This window comes from Pseudomyrmex gracilis, unplaced genomic scaffold (genome assembly GCF_002006095.1).
Source record: "Pseudomyrmex gracilis isolate BER0280 unplaced genomic scaffold, ASM200609v1 scaffold_31, whole genome shotgun sequence".
Lineage (NCBI taxonomy): Eukaryota > Metazoa > Arthropoda > Insecta > Hymenoptera > Formicidae > Pseudomyrmex > Pseudomyrmex gracilis.
This window is the reverse complement of record NW_018020615.1, coordinates 555,876-574,553: the sequence shown is the minus strand read 5'-3', so window position 1 is coordinate 574,553 and position 18,678 is coordinate 555,876. Positions and strand designations below refer to the sequence as shown.

At 37.1% G+C, this 18,678-nt stretch overlaps 4 protein-coding genes across 14 annotated transcripts; all 4 read right to left on the bottom strand.

Annotated features, from left to right (window-relative positions):
• Nucleotides 1–375: 375 nt before the first annotated feature.
• LOC109852591 (tRNA-splicing endonuclease subunit Sen2) lies at nt 376–2,732 on the bottom strand. Of its 4 annotated transcripts, none has more exons than XM_020423868.1 (7): nt 2,651–2,732; nt 2,140–2,317; nt 1,893–2,052; nt 1,448–1,732; nt 952–1,314; nt 696–856; nt 376–588 (listed from the first exon to the last, which is right to left on the bottom strand). In XM_020423868.1, the coding sequence occupies exons 2-7, from the start codon at nt 2,308–2,310 to the stop codon at nt 397–399; spliced, it is 1,332 nt and encodes a 443-aa protein (XP_020279457.1). In that variant the 5' UTR covers nt 2,311–2,317; nt 2,651–2,732; the 3' UTR covers nt 376–396. The 4 variants fall into 4 exon arrangements, with proteins under 4 accessions (XP_020279457.1, XP_020279456.1, XP_020279455.1 ...); XM_020423867.1 differs by having other exon boundaries at nt 2,635–2,708; XM_020423866.1 differs by lacking the exon at nt 2,651–2,732 and adding an exon at nt 2,535–2,623.
• On the bottom strand, nt 2,686–5,389 carry LOC109852590 (NADPH:adrenodoxin oxidoreductase, mitochondrial). 2 transcript variants are annotated; one of them, XM_020423864.1, is made up of 7 exons: nt 5,223–5,389; nt 4,928–5,091; nt 4,709–4,855; nt 4,377–4,595; nt 4,011–4,226; nt 3,113–3,936; nt 2,686–2,761 (listed from the first exon to the last, which is right to left on the bottom strand). In XM_020423864.1, exons 3-7 carry the CDS (start codon nt 4,829–4,831, stop codon nt 2,698–2,700), a joined length of 1,446 nt encoding a protein of 481 aa, XP_020279453.1. In that variant the 5' UTR covers nt 4,832–4,855; nt 4,928–5,091; nt 5,223–5,389; the 3' UTR covers nt 2,686–2,697. The 2 variants fall into 2 exon arrangements, with proteins under 2 accessions (XP_020279453.1, XP_020279452.1); XM_020423863.1 differs by having other exon boundaries at nt 4,709–5,091.
• Nucleotides 4,881–9,102, bottom strand: LOC109852588 (cap-specific mRNA (nucleoside-2'-O-)-methyltransferase 2). Of its 6 annotated transcripts, none has more exons than XM_020423859.1 (5): nt 8,980–9,102; nt 7,009–8,488; nt 6,323–6,863; nt 5,942–6,079; nt 4,881–4,897 (listed from the first exon to the last, which is right to left on the bottom strand). In XM_020423859.1, coding segments are annotated over exons 1-4 (2,136 nt in total). In that variant the 5' UTR covers nt 8,982–9,102; the 3' UTR covers nt 4,881–4,897; nt 5,942–5,966. The 6 variants fall into 6 exon arrangements, with proteins under 6 accessions (XP_020279448.1, XP_020279450.1, XP_020279447.1 ...); XM_020423861.1 differs by lacking the exon at nt 4,881–4,897 and adding an exon at nt 8,578–8,653 and having other exon boundaries at nt 5,474–6,079; nt 7,009–8,507; XM_020423858.1 differs by lacking the exon at nt 4,881–4,897 and adding an exon at nt 8,578–8,653 and having other exon boundaries at nt 5,474–6,079.
• Nucleotides 9,103–9,628: 526 nt separating this feature from the next.
• LOC109852569 lies at nt 9,629–17,996 on the bottom strand. Of its 2 annotated transcripts, none has more exons than XM_020423830.1 (4): nt 17,854–17,996; nt 15,080–15,481; nt 13,878–14,091; nt 9,629–9,916 (listed from the first exon to the last, which is right to left on the bottom strand). In XM_020423830.1, the coding sequence occupies exons 1-4, from the start codon at nt 17,891–17,893 to the stop codon at nt 9,856–9,858; spliced, it is 717 nt and encodes a 238-aa protein (XP_020279419.1). In that variant the 5' UTR covers nt 17,894–17,996; the 3' UTR covers nt 9,629–9,855. The 2 variants fall into 2 exon arrangements, with proteins under 2 accessions (XP_020279419.1, XP_020279418.1); XM_020423829.1 differs by lacking the exon at nt 9,629–9,916 and adding an exon at nt 10,845–12,253.
• Between the last annotated feature and the right edge of the window lie 682 nt (nt 17,997–18,678).

Genomic DNA, 18,678 nt, shown 5'->3' with positions numbered 1-18,678 from the left:
AACGGACTTTGCTTTCACTTCGCGGTACCGCTAGCGGTACCGCCGCGCGCCAATCATTGATAAAGATAAAGATTCGATCTTGCTGCAAAGCATTCTCAGACGCTTCGCACAGAAAGCGCGAGGTCTTAGAACATCAGAATATTACACACAAGTGATTATTATTGCACTTGTATAATTCGTGGCGATTTACAATTGCGATGATTCATTTTTAATGCAAATAGTTTTTTATCTTTACAATGAAAAATGTAAAGAAAAATATGGTGGCAACCACTGCAGCCGTCTTACTTGTAAGATCCAAGCAGAATTTTTGTACAATACTGACATACATATATACGATAGCAGAGTATAAAAAATGAAATATAAAAACTTTTCGTATCTAAATAATTACAAAAATATTTAATTGGATGAATCATCATCATCATCATCATCATCGTCTTCTTCAATAGTCACATCTTCCCGATGCTGCTTAGGATTCCATCGTCGCCAATGAACTTCTCTTACCGTAAATTCTGAGAGTATATCAGGACTAGTATTGCTAATGTCTTGTGGCACCGATGACGGCCATAAAACTTGCGCGAACAATGTTTCCTGTTGCAAATAGCATTTAATTTATCAAGAAAATTCTTTTTTGTTTTTTTTTCAATTTTTTCTATTAAGTATATTTACATTGTGTATATATGTATATAAATGCTTACCTTAGCAGTAGCTTCTGATTGTCTATTGAATCCATATAATTGCTCCCACGTCATGGTTCGCTTAGTCTTAGCAGTGTCTACGAGCAAAGTGTCTGCATCTACGACTTCGATTATTACAATAAAAGAAGCATGGTGAAAGGGAGGTCCGTGTTTATATAGTACTGAAATATTAAGTTAGTAGATAACACACTTGGATATTGCATACGTTTCTATTCGTACAAAATTATTTCTGCAATAAAAAACAAGCGATACTAACAAAAATCTCCACCATATTTGAAACCAGGCTTGACCACCCATCCTTTACTCCTGTAATAATGGTAAACCACATATTTTTGCAGAAATTCCGAGCTTCTTTTGTTGAAGTACAACCACGTGTCATCGATGTCCATTAGGTTACCGTCAAAATTCACCAGTTGCAGACAACCCAATCCAAAAAGAAGAAAGAAAGTTTCCTCGAAAGTGAGATGCAAAGCTTCACGGACCGGAAAACCTTCGTCCTCGATCCTTGGCTTGATGTTTTCTAGATAATTCTCGGTGTCCGAGTCGCTATCTGGCAAAACCAGCAGCTTGCCTTGTATATCCTCTTCGTTGTTGCGGCCATTTTTGAAGTCGTAATAGTCTGTAAAAAAATTTCATACATAAAAATGGTTTTATCTACTCTCTTTTCTTAATAAAAATATATATAACTATGTTCTATGTCTAAATTATACATATTTTATATAAATTGTACTTCTGTGTGAAAACTTTTTTACCAGACAAGTTGCTCGATTCTTCTTTTTTCTCTTCTTCTATAGAACACTCTTCTATCGATAATTTAGTATCACAATTCTCAGAGTCTTTATTAGCAATGACACATATGTCGTCCTCTTCTGCGGAATCCAGAACGACCTCATCAATGTCTTTTGAAATTGTGTTGATTTCATCTTGTGTTTTGTTCCCATTTTCAGAAGTTGATGGAATTTCAATAATATCATTGCTGTTCTCTTCTTTGTCATTCAAAACAGTATCTTCGTTGTTATATTTGACTTCTTCAACTTCTGCAATCATTAAAGTGTTTCATTACACTTTAAAAATAATTTAGTTTTACATATTTATAATTTTATTTTAATATTATATATATATATATATATATATGTTTTTTTCTATATTAATAGAAATTTTAGTTCGTATGTTACTAAAAATTTTTTTATTTTAAACCTGTTAAAGTAGATGAAGAAGCAGCGTTTAATTCCTTGACATCTTTCATCCATTCTTGTCTACGATACCACTGTCTGTTTTGAACAACTGGAGGCGCTCCAAATCGCGCTTTACCGAAGATGGGATTACCACGCGACAGTGATCCTTTGCCAAAATATCCCTATAGATAAAATTTAATATTTGTTATTATTCTCTTTCTTTTTTTAAAAAAACATGTAATCTTATAACATTCATTTTTATAACACACATTGTTATATACCGCTCTGATCTGGTCAGGTTCAATTATGCAAGCACCTATGTCTGTAAGATGTGCTGTATACATTGGCCATTCCTCTTGTGATCCATTTATTGGAATAGGAAATGGCATCTGCTCCTTCGGTTTCTCTCTCTGTTTTTTCTTCGGTTCTCGTAACTCCATGTTTTAACTATAAAATATAAGATTTTATGTTGAATAGTACATCACATCAGACAGCTGTCAAAATGTTATTGAAACAATACAGAGTCCAATTTAAAGTATTAGTTTTTCAAACCAGATAGAATTATTGACTCTCACATAGAACTTTCCACACAGAAATATTAATCATATTTCTGACATACAGAAATAGTAAAAAAATATTATACACATATTTATGCAATTTATACCTAGTTTATTTGTTATTATCGATTATTAGTGTTTAATTGTAACTTTTTAACGACTCTCAGACTCTTATTACGTCCATAACATATTACACCAGTTATTTACTTCTTCAAAAAATAACCTGCGACTGTTCGTGAGGTTTGATTACATCAGGTAAGTCATGTCAGGTTAAGATCTTTCCACGTGACAAAATTGCGCGTTGCCACCATTGCCGCGTTCCGTCAGTTTCTCGCTAACGGAAAATAATGTTGGTAAGTGATTGGTTGGTTTGCTTACAAATTGTAATGTTTATTCAATTCGAATGTATGTAGTTTTGTAAAGACTATAACGTGATAAATAGGATAAAACTGATATAACACAATATTTGATAAAAAAAAAAGTTTATTAATTTCTGAATATCAAAAACAAAAAGACATATGTACATGTTATATCATACTCTATAAAATATATATTATGCTATATATTATAAATCCTTTCCAAGAGTACACGATTATAAATAAGTGTAATCGATACGCAACAATGACATCGATCTTTTGCAACTTTTAAAGAGGAAAACATCTTTTTTAAGACAATTTTCGCTTACTTCGCAGCAATTTCTAGCATTTCTGATACATCAACAATCTTCTCCCGCGGTTTTCTCAATTGTTTGCCACGCTCTTGTTCAACGCGATCGATTTTTTCCCAATCCCCGTACGAGACAATCTGAATTCCCTTGGAGTCCAGGATCTTACGCAGACCATCACAGCCTGATTTATTCTCGCTCGAGGACGCCAACTCTTTGCAGATCAAGTTGCCGACTTGGAAAGCGTTCGTCATGGTTGACAGAATAACGCCGACCGGTCCAGTAGCTGCCCATCCTGCGCTATAAAGATTGTCGTCGACCTTACCAGAAATGTTCTCTACACGTCCCTTCTTAGCGTCAAACGGAATCGAGTCGTCTATCCGCACGGACCTGTAGCCGATGCTGCGAAAGGCCAGACCGCACGTGATCACATCGAATTCGCCGGTCGCCTCGGCCGACTGATCCTGAATCGTCTCGCCCCGCAGACGATTCACGGTGAACTTGATGCTCTCCAATTCGTTCGCACCGTGAAACTCTACGGGACCTCGCAGGAAGATCGGATGTAACTCTTTAATGTACGTCGAGTCGCTTACGGATTCTTCTAAAGATTTAAGCATAAGTTCTGTCAGTCGTTTTCGAGGCCTTGCTAGAGTCGGCACAATCTCCCGCACACCCTCAAAGTCTTGAGGTCGCCAGGAAGTTTTGCATTTTTCCAATTTGATAAGCTCGCGCAGTTCCGCGATCGTAAGCGCGGCTTGCAAAGGTCCTCTTCGCCCGACCAAAAACACTTTTCGTACTTTACTGCGAGATAATTGTTCCAAGGAATATGACGTGATGTCGGTGTTCTGAAATAATTAACATAAAAGTTTTAAATTCTGATAAATCACGAAAATTATAAGTCGGAAATTAGAGATACTACCTTTAATTTGTCAATCGGCGACAGTAGAATCCTCGCGATATCAACGGCCACATTGCCGTGACCTAAAACAACTACTTCTTCCGTATCCAAATTAATGTCTAGATCTTTATCAGCTGGTACTCCGTTGTACCAACCCACAAAACGACGGCCTGATATCACATTGTTTAAATTTTCCCCTGGTATATCAAGCAACCGATCGTTTTGGGCGCCGTATGTCTAAGAGAAAATATAAAAATAAATATATATATAATTGGTAAATAAATAGTCGATAAATTTTGTTGATATATATAAAACTCTAAATGCTAACTGGAAAGACAGGAAAGGGTGAGAAGTAGAAATTCGATTAATTTTCAATAGAACACGTACTAGCAGCACCGCGTGATATAATTGTCGCAGCTGATCGATCGTAACGTCTGTACCGACGTTGATATTGCCTAGAAATTGAACACGTGGATTGATCGCGGTTTTGTGGAATGTGTTGATGACGTTCTTCACTTCCGGATGATCCGGAGCGACTCCGAAGCGTACCAGACCGAAGGGAACCGGCAGTTTTTCGAGTATGTCAACTTTGACATCATTCGAACACTACACAATCAACAAACGTAAATAACGTAAATTGTTTTTTTACAAAGAGATATAATGAAAAATATATTTTATTATATTGTCGAGTGCTAAGAGTTTTTTTTTTAGTGTTTTACCTTCAGTAACTGCTGTGCCGCGTAAAAGCCAGCTGGACCTGCACCGACAATGCATACTTTCTTTTCTGTGTGCTGTTTGATGGACAACAGACGAGTACAGTTCTTAATCAAGTTGCGTTTCATCTCTACGTGCGTGACAGCGTTGATCTAAAATGTGGCACTGTGTGTGTTTAACAGTTTCGATATATTCTGAAAAAAAAAAAATCTCTTCGCCAAGACCTCGCACAACGCCGTTCTAAGAATTACAGTTGACAGCACAGAAATCGTCCGTGTTTAAGAAGCGAAATTTCGGTCACCGTTCTATGTATTAAACATGACACCAAGACATCCCAATATATCTGTGATAAAGAAACCAAGCGTGACCCAAAATTACCTTCTCGGATCTGCAATTATTTATCAACCCGTGTTATTCGCGATTATTTACAAAAAGTAAAATTACTTGAATCTAAATATATATATATATATTTTTAAAAAGATAAATTTTTTATTTTTGGATATAAAACTATATAATTACCATTTCTGTTTTATATTTCATCCTCCCTTGCGGTTAAAAATTGTCTCATTCATGTGATATAGTATATTTTTCGTATTTACATATTTTTACGAATATATTTTTATATATTTCTATTATCCAGAGCATTAAATACGTAATTAAAATATTTACAAAGACACAAGCGCTATTTACAAATGAGATATAAGTAAAGTGCAATTTAAGATATGAAACGCTCGTTATATAAACAATAATAAGAATAACAAAGGTCAATATACAGCAAAAAACAGATGAATAAATGTATTCAGATAAAAGTGATTACATATGCGCAAAAATATATTAAAATTGCGAAATGTTTTGAGCTCTTACATGAGTCTTCATCAGTCGCGATCGATTTTTTTGTTTTTTACATATAAAAAAATACAAAAAATAAAATTAGAATGTAAATGCGAAGGTGAATTAAAGCTTCTCTCACAGAACGTTCGCTTCTATTACACAAAGATTATATTACATAAAAAAAAACCACAGGGTAGTCCGTGAGAGTTAAAATGTTGTATTGTAAATCAATATATTGATGATCAAAGTCAATTCAAAGTACAACAGTAAGTATAATGTATTTTGTTTTTGATTTTGTTATATAATATATATAATATTTAAAATATATGTTATTCGTATTTATAATTATGTATTTATATGATTATATAAATACATATTCCTTTTCTCATACATATACATGTATATACCTATGTAAAATTGTGTATCACATGTTCACGTAAAAATTATTATTTTATCTTGTCCTTTACATTTCTTCATAACATGCTCAAGGTACTTCTTGATCATCAGATGATTAAGTTCCATTATAGTAGGAAACTCGTCACATTCTGAAAAAAAATATTTGTCAAATACGAACCGTGCTGTAATACATGCTCTATTTTCTGTTGCAGTACGCACTGTTAGTCTTGTAAAGAAAACAAATAATTTGAAGTTTTTAAATCGTTTTGTTAATTGTGTCTCTTATATCGAATAATTTATGTAAAAAACTTAATATATACGCGCGATATTTATACAAATCACATTTAGGTAAGACAGACATCCTCTTACTCTTATATCTTTATGAATCTTACCCTCTAAAAGTATTCCAGGAATTATCGACCAAACCGCTTTATGTTTATTTTGTTCGCTATTTGAAATAGCGAGAATTTCATGCAGAATATTCGATACTTTTTCATTAGGCTGGTAAGTTTCCAGTCTGATGTGATAGCCCTCGTTGTCGCAAATTGTTACAACGACTTTGTCGAAACAATTTCCCAGAAGATATAACAGACCAACATTTAACTGCGTTAACAGAGAGTAGCCTACAAGAGTGAGAGCTTGTCCGGTTCGAAGTTTCTTAAACCGATCGCAAATTTCGATTATCGTCTTATGATTGTCGAAGACGGGGACAAATTGAAAGTTCAATATCTCTTGATTCGGATCCTCTTGCTGTTCTCTCGTAAGGTTTGCGGATGGAAAGCAAATGGTAGTACCAGTCTCTCGTACAATTATCGTGTCGAGGGTATTTAATACGTTAAGACATTGCACGTCAGAAAAGCGCGAACTGCGTACTTTCGTGAACGATTTCCCCGTTTGAATTTCTACGCTTTCCGGTAATATTCGCAGACGCCACTATAAAAAAAAAAAAAAAATTAAGTGCGCTGTAAATACCTCCATCCCCATGATATTTTTTTTTTAGAAAATGCAAAAAAATAAAGACATTTTTTAATTTCTTTAAGACCTTACTATTTAGTTTTGGCTCGAGAAACTTGCTTACGGTGTAAGATCTAAGATTTGTTGGGAAACTGATCCATTCTATCTGTTTCCACAGCAGTAATAAACTCTCTTCTAAATTGTGTCTCTGACAACGTTCGTTGTAAGACTCAACGTGTAACTTTTTATACGTGTGCCAACTTGGTGGTACTTTTTTTATTTTCTTGCAACCGACTATCGAAGACGAGTCATTTAAAGGACCGTCTAATTTACAATTTCTAATATATTGCATAGCAACCAACTGCTTGACGTTAAACAGAATGTTGTAGTTCTTTGCGTGATACGTTTTTATGTTGTCTTCTATGATATGACATTGATGATTTTTGAAGAATACGCTGCACTCCTCAATCCTTTGCACAAAACTCTGCGGAATGTCCTTTTGACTGAACATCGCGTTTTCAGGTGGCGCTTTGCCGTAGTGTTGCCTGAGAATGTCCAAGTGCGCTGCCATGTAATCTTTGCCTCTGAATTTGCGGCAGAAGACATATGTCTCCGAGTTCCCTCCTTTGCTGGTGGCTGGCTTTATCACAGTGACTTCATGAAAAGCGCAAGACAGCAAGTACATGAGGCACACGGATTGATGCTCGAACAGAGTGAAGAGTTTCAGCAAAAAGTTTCCATTTTTCTGTAGAATGTGCATGCAAGCCACAGTCTCGCACAGATGCAACTGTGCCAAGATGCTCTCCTGCTCTTCCGGTACGTTCGTGCAGTCTATACTGCCGTCTGCGGTGACCAGCAAGAGCCGTTTGTCTGCGTCGAATGAGCTGACTCTCTTCACTAGATCGTCCAGATTGTTCAATTTCATGATATCGCCTGTGTTATCCTCACCGAAACACCAGTGCTGAAGAGTGTGCTTGATAAATCTGTCGTCCGCGATCATGCATTCGTAAGGATTTTCCTCCCAGTAAGGATTCAAGCTGTTGGCTAACCAGTCCCACTTCACATTGTGGGTATTTGTTGCCAGCCAATGATTCAGAGCAGCAACAAAAGCACCTGGTGCCTCGCACAAATGTACAGATCTGAAGGAACCTGCAGTGATCGGCAGGTTCTCATGACAGATCTCGTTCAATGGTACTAGTGGGAATTTACTGGCAATTTCGTAAAACTTGAGCCAAGCTTGAGTCAACAGTTCTGGATTTATGTATTTTTTCACAATATATTTCACACTACCTGCTTTGTTCATTTGATTTGTGTGCTTGTGCCATTCATCCAGATTGAAATCATTCAGGCAACTCTTTACTTGATTCAGATCATTTTTTAACTTTTGCAAACTATCAAGTGACCATGGTGGCTCTTTGAACATAAATTCTGATTTGGGTAATGTGTATGATTCTGAGTCTTTTTCTGCATTTGAAATTACAAAGTATTTCTCAAACAATTTGTTTATGTCGTGTGTTGAATCAGCAGAAATCAGTTTTTCATTGTACTTTTTCACTTTCTGTTGCTTTGTAAAATTACTTTGTTTTTCATCCATTATAATGTACCTTCAAATTACAAGCAATTCTATTTATCAACATTAGCAGATATCTTTTTCAGCAATCTTATTTTTGAACTTTTAATATTTTTCTCTTACATGTAATAAGATTTCTATTGTATCTGTTTGTGACATTATTCTTCTTGTTATTGTTGTACATTAACCAAAGTGAATGCTTCAAATAAACAAATAATAATAAAAAGTATTTCAATATTGTCTACATTGAAATTTTTCTTTTTAACTTCTTGCTTAAATTAAAATGCATGTATTCGTTTTAAATATACGAACGTTTGTGCGTTTTGCAAATAAAAAAAAAAATAGTGCAAAGAAAATGTAAGGAAAAAAAAAACGTAACTAGAAGAGTTTGATAAAATCTCGTGAGATAAAAAGTTTCAAAAGAATTTGTTGATCACTAACGTAGACAATGCGGTTAGTTTTTTCGAAATGCTATTATCGGCGTTGTCTCGGCTGGCAATTAAAAAAACAATCGTAAAAACTCACATGTCAGAAAGACTCGCACGTTTAAAAAGTTGGCTTTTTAACGGTTTTCCGGTATTTTTTCATCCATGGGGGGGGGGTGTCGCGGAGTACCGTAAGAATAACGTGAAAAGCAAAGACCGCAAAAGCAAAACATTAAGCCGCATCTGCATTAATCGATTAATCTCGTATCGCAGTCGTAGAACTCGCGATTGATCGATTCTGCGAGTTTCCGCGATAGCTTGCCGTTGTAAATGAGGTCGAAGAAAAGAACGAGCGACAAGCAAACGAGTCAGTTTCGCGATCTCCGGTTAACGATTAACTTGCGCGGTCGATTATTTATTGTTTATTGAAGTATTACTTCACTTTTGTAAGTACACGTTTATAATTCTAGTTATTTGTTGTTGAAACTCAGTAGTTATTTGTTATTTCAATAGTTTTATTTTATATAAATATATACTTTTCTCATATACGCAACAAAAACTGAGCGATTCTAAATAATGAGCGCGCTAAAACTAATTTAATCACACAAATAATCGAATCGATTTTTAAGATCGACGATTTTATTTGCAATTGTTGGGACAAAGAACAAAACACAAATATCTTCTCTTTTAACACATATTTATTTCAAATATCTTTGCAAACGATTTGATTTTATTTACATGGCGCTTGTTACGACAATGATCTAAAAAAAATGTCGTTGTGTTTTTATTAATAATTATATGGAACATGTGTGTGTGTGTGTTTGACAGGAAGCTCGTCTTGCTGCGGTTGTTTTAAACTGCAGTTGAAAACTGCAAGAAGAGGAGAAGCGATCGCGTCGTTTTGGTCTTCCTGCGGGAGGATGCGTTGTTCCGATCGTCGGTGAGTGAGCAACGCTCGTCGCACGTGCGAACTCTTCTATTTTCTGTAGCCCAGCTTGCGTAATGCCTTCAGATCCACGTTGCCGTAGTAATCTTGGCTGAGAAATGTACGAAAATATCGTTTAACTCTCGTCTTTGCCTCGAAATCGAGTAAAGTTGCGCGCATGCGCCAGTGTTGCCGCCATTTGTCGCCGAGTGCTTTGAATCGTCGTCGTCCATTGGTCGTGATGGCGTTTTGCGGGCGCGTATTTTTCTCTCGCGCGCGCACAAACACGTGTTCCGGTTAGCGCGAGAGTTTCGAACGACGACGTCGTGTGTGCAAAAAATATCGGGAGTAAAAAATAAAACTATATGGTGTAAAAGTTCGATTGTTATCGCGGGCGCGATTGATCGGATGTTAAATAAGTACGTGAGAAAGTGGAAACCGAGAGTCAACGAGAGTAAAACTTCGTCGATGGAGCGGTCAAAGCGCGGGAAAGCAGTACAGCGAAAGCAGTATCGTCGAATCGGTGAGTTTGTTTTTCTTTTCGTTTTGTACACGCTGATGTTGATCGGTTATGTGATTCGCGAGTAGAAAATTAATTCGTCAGAAAACAATCAGCGCGCGTGTTCAAGTATTCCAGTTCTTAGCCGACACAATTGCGACATATTATGTACATTGTGTGATCGAGAGAGAGAGAGAGAGAGTTATTGTGTATGTATATATATACATTATTATTGGAGTATATAGCTTTTCAAACATGCAACATGGTGAGTACACAGAGAATGTGCTAAGAAACTAGTAACTGTACAAGTGTATGTATGATCAGAGGTCGAGAATTTTACGATTATCAGATAATTGCTCCATTCTTACCGCACGCGTTCAACGTGGTCGTAAATATATTCTGGCATTCTATAAATATATTAATATAATTAAAATTGACACATACTTATTAAATCGAAAATATATGATATTTAACATATTTCTTTTAGTCACAGAACAGGATTGTAGAAAAAATGCGGTGAAAAAAATAATAGAAGTCAAAATCTCTTTATAGAATGTTTTTTTTTCTTTTTTATTACACGAACTTTTTATACTTAAAACTACATGACAAACCGAAACTTTGCTCACACATTGGCGGCAAGAATCGGAAAGATTATCGAATGAAAATTCATGGCGTATAAATCTCCGAGTTCTGATTCCGTGCGTAAATAAACAAATTCGACACAACTTTTGCTGCTGACTTTGTCGTTTTAATTATGTGTTTTGCACTGCGAGAATTAACAACTGATGTGATTCTCGTTAATTTAAATTCTTCTTCGTATTGTTACATGCAGAAAAATTTTCATTACTTCTATTGTTGTTACAACATTTTTTTTAACGTCTATTTTCGCAGCACAAAGAGAACGGTAAGAGAATTAAAAAAGAAAAATTAATTAATGGGCAAAGAAAAAGATAGATTAGAGATAATAAAGAGAGAGATAGCATTTAGAAGAGACGAAATTATGTTTTCGTATATCTATTGAAAAAAAAAAAAAAAAACAATCGTTATACTTAATATATAAATATAATTATACAAGACATTACAACTAATATCAATTTTTTAGAAATATCAGTACTTTTGAGCATTTGTCAAAAAGAATTTACATCGTATTGGTTTTATATACTTTTTTTTTTTTTTAAAAAAACGTTTTATAATTATTCTTTCTGTATTTTATATTCTATACAAATAACGCGTGTATTTTCCGTGTATTTTGAAATTTATCTACGTAATCAGTACTGCATTTTTCTTAGATTTCTGTGTATGTGTATATATAGCAAAAGAGGGAGAGAGGGAGAGAGAAAGAGAGAAAAAGAAAAAAAAGAGTAAGAAAAAGTAGAGTACGAGAAGACAGAGAAAAAAATAGCGAGCAAGAAAGTATTTGATACAATTTATTGATAAAAATATATTATATTTGCGATATAAATTCGAACAATCGCAATAAGTTAAAAGAGGAACAAAAAAGGAAACGACATCTTTATTGAATTTTAATAAAAATCATGAAAATCTGTTATTTTTTTTTTTTTAAACATAAGTAGAATTCACGTTTGTAAAGAACTACATTTCAATCTCTAGAAGATCTCTATATTTCGTAATTCTGTAACAATAAGTTACAAAACAAAAAAGTAGAATTCAATAAAAATAAGTAATTACACGATAGCAACGAAGAAAGGAGAAGTATAAGAGAAAAAAGAGAAAAACACAGAGATGTGAAGAGTGAAGAAAGGAAAGAGCGAGGTAAAATTCAGGATTTATTCCTGAAGGGGTGAGGAAGGATTCCTCGCGGGCCCTCCCACTGTTGTGGGCCTGGGTTTCAGGACCGCCTGATTCGGTTTTCTGGGCTCGCTCTGGATACCGGTAAGCAGCTCGCTCTTCCGGATGCTCTTCAGGTCCAGGTCACCGTAGTAATCCTCACTGTGAAGCAAAACCGAGAAAAACCCGGGGGTCAGGACACATGCTACGCGGTGCGCGCTACTTTGCGTAAATGGCGGTGCTCTTATCGTTATGCTTGCGAACAAAGATGCACATATAGAAGATACACATAAAGAGCGGAGCATAGTTTCAGAAAACTTGCAGAGACAGATTTTTTAAAAAAAAAGATTAATAACATTGTAGTTACGTTAAACAAAAATTATTTCTTGAATTGTTTGTACGTGAAAAAAAAGCGAAATGTCTGTGTGTGCAAATTTTCGTGACCAAGATCGTTGCGAATCGCTAAGCACAATTGATAGATATCGATTGCTGTAACAGTTTGCATATTGAAAACAAAAAACGTTGAGATACATATGTCATATTTTTTTTGTTTTTTTGTTTTTGCGGAAAGGTTAATTCTAAATTGCAGTCTGTTTGGCAATTTCCGAAAGGAAACGACTAATGGTGTAACAGAGGATATTAGAACGAGATGGCAGAGACACAGAGTTAACATATATATGTAGGTTAGCCACAAAGTTAGAAGAGATTATTAATAAACATCGTCATTGTGTTACTAACCAACACGGATACTAAGTATCTGTTGTTCGATAAACATCGCGTGCTAATTAAGCGTTTGTTCGACTTTCACAGAAAAAAAAAAAAGAAGTTAGTTCACATGGCGGAGCGATTCTTCAATTTTTGCGACTTGCATACACAATTTCCGTTTGGCTGTTATTTTTTTTTTTACATTACGGTTGCGCAAAACGTCATTAACCGCCGCGAAGGCGTGTTCTGCAACGTGAATTATTTCCTTAATTACAGGATCGTCCGCGCGAACGATAATTTCTTCCGAAAGCTCCTCGAACACGATTCCTCATCGAACAAGCTCGAAAGTTTTCCTCACGGATTGTACAATTATCGAGACAATCGAAGATCTTCATAATACCCGCAATTCGTTGAATAACACACCTTCTCGTTGAGTTGCGCACTGCGGCCGACTTTTCGTCGCGCTTTTTGCCGCATCTTTTTTCGCAGATTATTTCGTTAATTCGATCAAGAAATGTTTGTTTTTTATTAGTTTTTTTTAATGTTGGTTTTTCATCGAAAAATCTACTTAATCGATTTTTAATGTTGTTAATGAACAATCTCAGTTTGCACAGAAACTCTATTGGCTGTTGCGATTCTCACGATCGCTATTTCTCGACGGAAAATCTTGATCCTTGAACCCTCGGTCGTTCATTCGCTCTGTTCGCGCGTAATCAGAAAATACAGATTTCTGATCTCGATATGGGAATTATCTGTCCTCATTAAAGTCACGAATAATAATCGTAGTAGTAACATTTATAATAATCGTCTCGAAACTAGGTCACACACACAGTTGTGCAAGAAGAAAACTTAGAAGAAAAATTCGTTTCGAAAACTGTGACATAATTTTCGCGTTTGCGAAACTTGACTCTCTGTGTAAAGTGTGTAGTTTTTTTGTTTTTTAAATCTCTAGTCATTTATACTCCTACTATTGTTTTCTTAAAAAAAAAAAAAAAAAAACAATAACTGTCGAGACTTTTTCTTTGCATTGTCGACGCGTGCGACGTGATAGAATCGTATCTCAAAAAAATTCTATGCTCACCATCCGGGAACGTCCTCGGGATCCTCGCAGGCGCCGCTACCGTCGGCGTCGCCGATCTTGAAGACGGTGCCGATCGGACAACCGTACTCCCTGGCGATACCCTCGAGACATATGTAGTACTTTCTGCAATCCTCCGGATGGGCGTGTCTGCTAAAGCTGCCGGATGCGCCGCTCACTTCGCCCGCGGCCGGACACGTGAAACCTCCGGCGACCTCTGCGCGAAAGACGCAGATATAAATATATAAGATACGTATATATATCGAGAGAGAAAGTCAACGCGCGTAATTGTGTGCTTTACCGATCTCGCGAGATCTCGCGAGTATAAATAACATTAAAAAATGTTCATATTCATGAATTTACATCTTCGTTGTGTATTTCCGTTTTATATAGGACACGGAGAAAGAAAAACTTCTCTTTCTTGTCCATCAAGATTGCGTATGCAAATGTATGTAAAACCTTTCGCGATATTGAGAGACTAGCTAAGAATATTTAATCGGTTCAATCGATATAAAAATCTCAACTCGGCTGAAATGTCCGTCTCGCGTAAGTGAGTCACGGTCGGTCTCGCGCGCACTGCCTCGCCTCTTGTGACAATGCGTTTATTTAAAATAATACCGCTGATATATTTACGATAAATAGACGCATAGAACTGCAAAACATTTGTATGAAAATATTTTAGACAATGTAACAAATAAAAAATTAGATGTAAGTAGGTAAAAAGAGAAGACGGAAACAGTTTTGTGTGTTGATTGCGCACCGTTTTGAAATAGAGAGGCGAGTTTGCGAATCGGTTTGACGCGGTGTACACATTCTATATACATGTCCTATTATCGACGTCAAATCGACCGTGACGAGTTCCTGGGTGACTGGACCAGGAATAATCCGCTCAGATCTTTCTTTGTTATAACGCGCGACTCGATCTTAAAATCGTAATACAGTGACGCAAGAGAACCTCGAAGAGAAATTATAACGATATTATTATTTAATTCGCAGAAAAATTGGAAAAACTCCACTATTAGACAGAAATGTTAAATATTTATTTAAAATTCAACGTTAGATTTTTTTGAATTGTTAGAATCGTTTTTTTTTTTTTATAGAACCTCGAGACGAGAATAAATCAATAATCGGGTGTTGAGACATTTGTTTAATCGAGCAATTCGCGATCTCGTATCTTCGAATTAGTTTCGGACCGAAATCGATACCTTCGTTTCTGCACTCGGGCACCTGATCGGCCCACATGCACACCCTGGCCTCACGGTCGTAGGCCAATCCGGGACTGCATTGGTAGCGGGACGCCTCGCCGTTCCAGCAGTTCCAGAAGACGTCGCACTTCTTCTCGTCGGGGAAGATGCCGTACAAACGGGAGCAATGCGGCGTGCTGATGGGCGGTTCGAGCTGCGTGCGCTCGCCGCAGTCCACGTTGTGCAGATAATCGCAGTTCTCGGTGAGGAACTTGTTGTCGCTGGCGTCGAACGCAAGACCGTTACCGCACGTCTTCAGCTCCGCCACGTTGTTGTCGCATTTCCAATATTTGTCGCACGATATGTGATGAGGATAGAACCCGAAGTCGTCCGGGCATTTGAAGCTCTCCTGAGCGCTCGTTCCTGAAACGATCAAGTTGAAATTTGTTTTTTTTTTTTTTTTTTTTTTTATTCACAGATTTTATTCGAAGTTCCTTCAATTCAATTGAAATTCAAGGAATAGAGAAGCGCCATGAGGAAAGCGCAGATGGCACTTGATTCCGCGATCTTTTGCAGAAAGTCGGAAAGAGCGCGAGACTTTCTTTTACTTTTGAAACTCGCGCTACGTTCCTGAAATCGCGGTTGCGAGCGACTCCGCCTTCGGCGCGATAATCCTCATCATTTCTCGTAGAAAGTCACGAACTCTAAAATTAACCGCTGACCTCGCGAGGGAAAAAAAAAAAAAAAGAAGTTCCTCTCTGTTCCGGTTTCCATCCCTCTCTTTTCTGACGCGGATCGCGAAACAATGAAGCGAGCAAAAAATGTCAGGAAAAACAAGTAAACAGACAAGACCCTTTTCCCTCTTTGCGCTACTTTTTCACGCCGGTCCCTGTGTTAATTGCGCCTAATTACGTCTCTCTTTTTTGTTCACGGCGCACGGCGGCGTCTGAATAAGCTAAAATGTCTTATGTAAGGGGGCTGTGCGCGGGACGGTAACTTTCGCCGGGCGCTTTCACTTTGGGCCCGCAGCCAGGCCTCGGTCCGTGACTGGGGCCCTGCCAGCATCCCGTTCACCCGGTTCACGTCTCTTGTCAATGCGAGTCCCCCTGTACATGAGTGCGTGGAGAACCAGCTATATAGTATTCACTTTCGTTTTCCGCGGGACTGGTCCCGAAAGCGACTTCGAAATATTCAGGGGGACCGCGGACGAGGCCTCGCGCTCCCTTCCTCGTTCTACAGCGAGTTTCGTTCGCGTTTGACTTGTTTCGCGAAATATACGGTGTTAGATTGTTATGTAATTAGATCATACACACACACACACACACACACAGTACGATTATATAAAGCATCCGAATTACATGGCGAAGTGAGAAATTTCCATATCGGAAAAAGTAAGTTCGCGAATTTTATCATACCGGACTGACAACTTGCTTCGACTTGCGTTTCTCGCGTGAATATATTTCAAGATTTGTTTCGACATTCTTCTCGCACAATGTTTTTCTATTTCGAGAACTATTATTGGTATCGTAAAAAAAAATACTTTTTTGTTAAAAATTGTGATTTTTTTTAACAGACTTGATTTTATACGCGCAAAATTTATATGTCAATTTACGAATGACTGAGCAGTAAATTTGTAATAATAATTTTTGTCGCGTTATAAGCATGATCTTTGAATCTTTTTTTTTTTTTTTTGATAAGAACAAAATGAAAAGAAAGGTTTCAAGATCGGGGCCAAGGTTATATCGCAGCCGCAAATAAGAAAGCGTAGCAAATGGTAAAGTTTTTAGGCCACGGAGATGTTTAATTACAACGAGGTGTTAATTAAAGCGACCGTAAAATCGTCAACTCTCTCTCTCTCTCTCATTGAGAAATTGTTCCGGCGCACACGTGTGTTGTACACACATCCTTATTTAGTAATATTTACGTTTCTACAAAACACATGTGGCAATACTACATGTAATTGATAACAAGAGAAATTTTGGAGATACTTAAACAATTTTAAAATTCTGATATGATTATCTTCTAAGAGTTACTTTTTTTTTATAGAATTCATCAACTCGTAAAGAATATTTAAAAAAACGTGAGAAAATAGACACACAATTGACACACATCTCTAAGCACATTAAATGCAAGTAATTTAGAGAGATCAATTTTTTATGTCAATCAGACACACACGTCTGTCAGAAAGTATTGTGTGCACATTTTTAAAAAAATCTATTTTTTACACTGTTTCTAATTAGAATTTTTTCTCAATTTTTTCACATAGAAAAAAAAATTTGTATGTACATTTCTACACTGTGTCACTTTAATTATGTGTGGAAACACATTCTTATAACATTTACGTAATCATTTTTTATAATCTCCAAAAAATTTCAAACTCTATTAATTAAAATAATTGCAACGAAGCGATTCTCTCCCGATGAGAGTCGAAAACTTGTGGTCGCGCGCAACACGTGATTTCGAGAAAGGCCATCAAAGACCATCTCCGGGTTTCTCGTTGCGACGTAAAAATCTCAGTCCCGATCACGACCCGCTCGCCGATGCACGTAAAAGGCGCACTATCCTCTACATGTGTGTTCTACACACGCGCATAACAATCACACACTGACGATGAAAAATTTCCCCGTTCACTTCTATACTCATCATCATTCTACATTCGCGATATCGTCCGAATATTATCGCGTCTCACTCGCGATCTTTTCAACTTCACTACCCTTATCATATACCCTCGACGGTTCTGTTTTGTTTGTTTGTTTGTTTGTTTGTTTGTTTTTTTTTTTTTTTTTTTTACGTACCGGCGATCAGTATGGCGGCTATTACGAAGTACGTCCTCATGGTTTAACTGTGGCGCGGAGCGAAATGATTAACGAAAAAAAAAACAGACACTTTTGTACAAACACCGCCTTCGCTGCGCTGAAAGACAGAACTCTGTGTTTGGACCCCGTCGTTCGCCACCTTTATATAAGTCATTGGTCACGTGTCCACGGCTACCACCTCCTACGGCTATCACCTCTTTCTCGGAGAAGAGGTGCACCTCTCTACTTTTCTTATATTTTCTCTGTCTCACCCGGAGAACTGTCTGTCTTTTTTGTCTTTCTCGCCCCGCGATGATGAGATATCCCCATTCCTTTCTCTCCTCCTCTCTGCTATTTCACCGTCCTTCTGCTATCTTTCTTTTTCTTCGTGTTACGAGAAAGATCTACGGAATGAAGTGACATACACACCTCGTGCGTTCTCGACGATGATTCCATTCTTCCAAGTTGTTCTGTGTTCAGAATTTTGAATGAAAAAGAATTCACGCGCGAAACGCGCGCAATAACGCGATACCAATTGCGCGTCTGTCGCTACTTGGTAATCTCGCTTGAATTATTTGCTCTTCTCTCTTCCTTCAATTATCTTTAGATCGTTAAAATAACTTTCGTTTTTCGCCGTCTACCGATCCGTTCTTTTTTTTCTCTCTCTCTCTCTCTCTTCCTGCATCGGCGTTATATTTTGTCGCGCGACCAGTTTCGGAGCCGAACTGGTTTTCCGGCCGATTTTGCCGCGCGGCACTTCCACGGGCTTCGAAACACCCCGTTTTGTCTCTTTTTTCGCGAGAATCGCAGAATTTCGAGAGAAGA

Bases quoted from the DNA above. Each gene is read 5' to 3' on its own strand.
- LOC109852591 (XM_020423868.1), bottom strand. From the start codon at position 2,310: ATGGAGTTACGAGAACCGAAGAAAAAACAGAGAGAGAAACCGAAGGAG. The intron at 1,315-1,447 runs GTAAAAAAGTTT...ATTTTTTTACAG, and splicing joins AGAATCGAGCAACTTGTCTG to ACTATTACGACTTCAAAAAT. The intron at 857-951 runs GTTAGTATCGCT...TTAATATTTCAG, and splicing joins CAAATATGGTGGAGATTTTT to TACTATATAAACACGGACCT.
- LOC109852588 (XM_020423859.1), bottom strand. The intron at 6,864-7,008 runs GTAAGCAAGTTT...TTTTTTTTATAG, and splicing joins CAAATCTTAGATCTTACACC to TGGCGTCTGCGAATATTACC. The intron at 6,080-6,322 runs GTAAGATTCATA...ATTTTTTTTCAG, and splicing joins TCCTGGAATACTTTTAGAGG to AATGTGACGAGTTTCCTACT.
- LOC109852590 (XM_020423863.1), bottom strand. From the start codon at position 4,831: ATGAAACGCAACTTGATTAAGAACTGTACTCGTCTGTTGTCCATCAAA. The intron at 3,937-4,010 runs GTAGTATCTCTA...TAATTATTTCAG, and splicing joins CGCCGATTGACAAATTAAAG to AACACCGACATCACGTCATA. The intron at 2,762-3,112 runs GTAAGCGAAAAT...ATTTTCCGTTAG, and splicing joins ATGCTAGAAATTGCTGCGAA to CGAGAAACTGACGGAACGCG.
- LOC109852569 (XM_020423829.1), bottom strand. From the start codon at position 17,893: ATGAGGACGTACTTCGTAATAGCCGCCATACTGATCGCCG. The intron at 15,482-17,853 runs GTACGTAAAAAA...TGATCGTTTCAG, and splicing joins AGCCGCCATACTGATCGCCG to GAACGAGCGCTCAGGAGAGC. The intron at 14,092-15,079 runs GTATCGATTTCG...TCTTTCGCGCAG, and splicing joins GCCCGAGTGCAGAAACGAAG to AGGTCGCCGGAGGTTTCACG.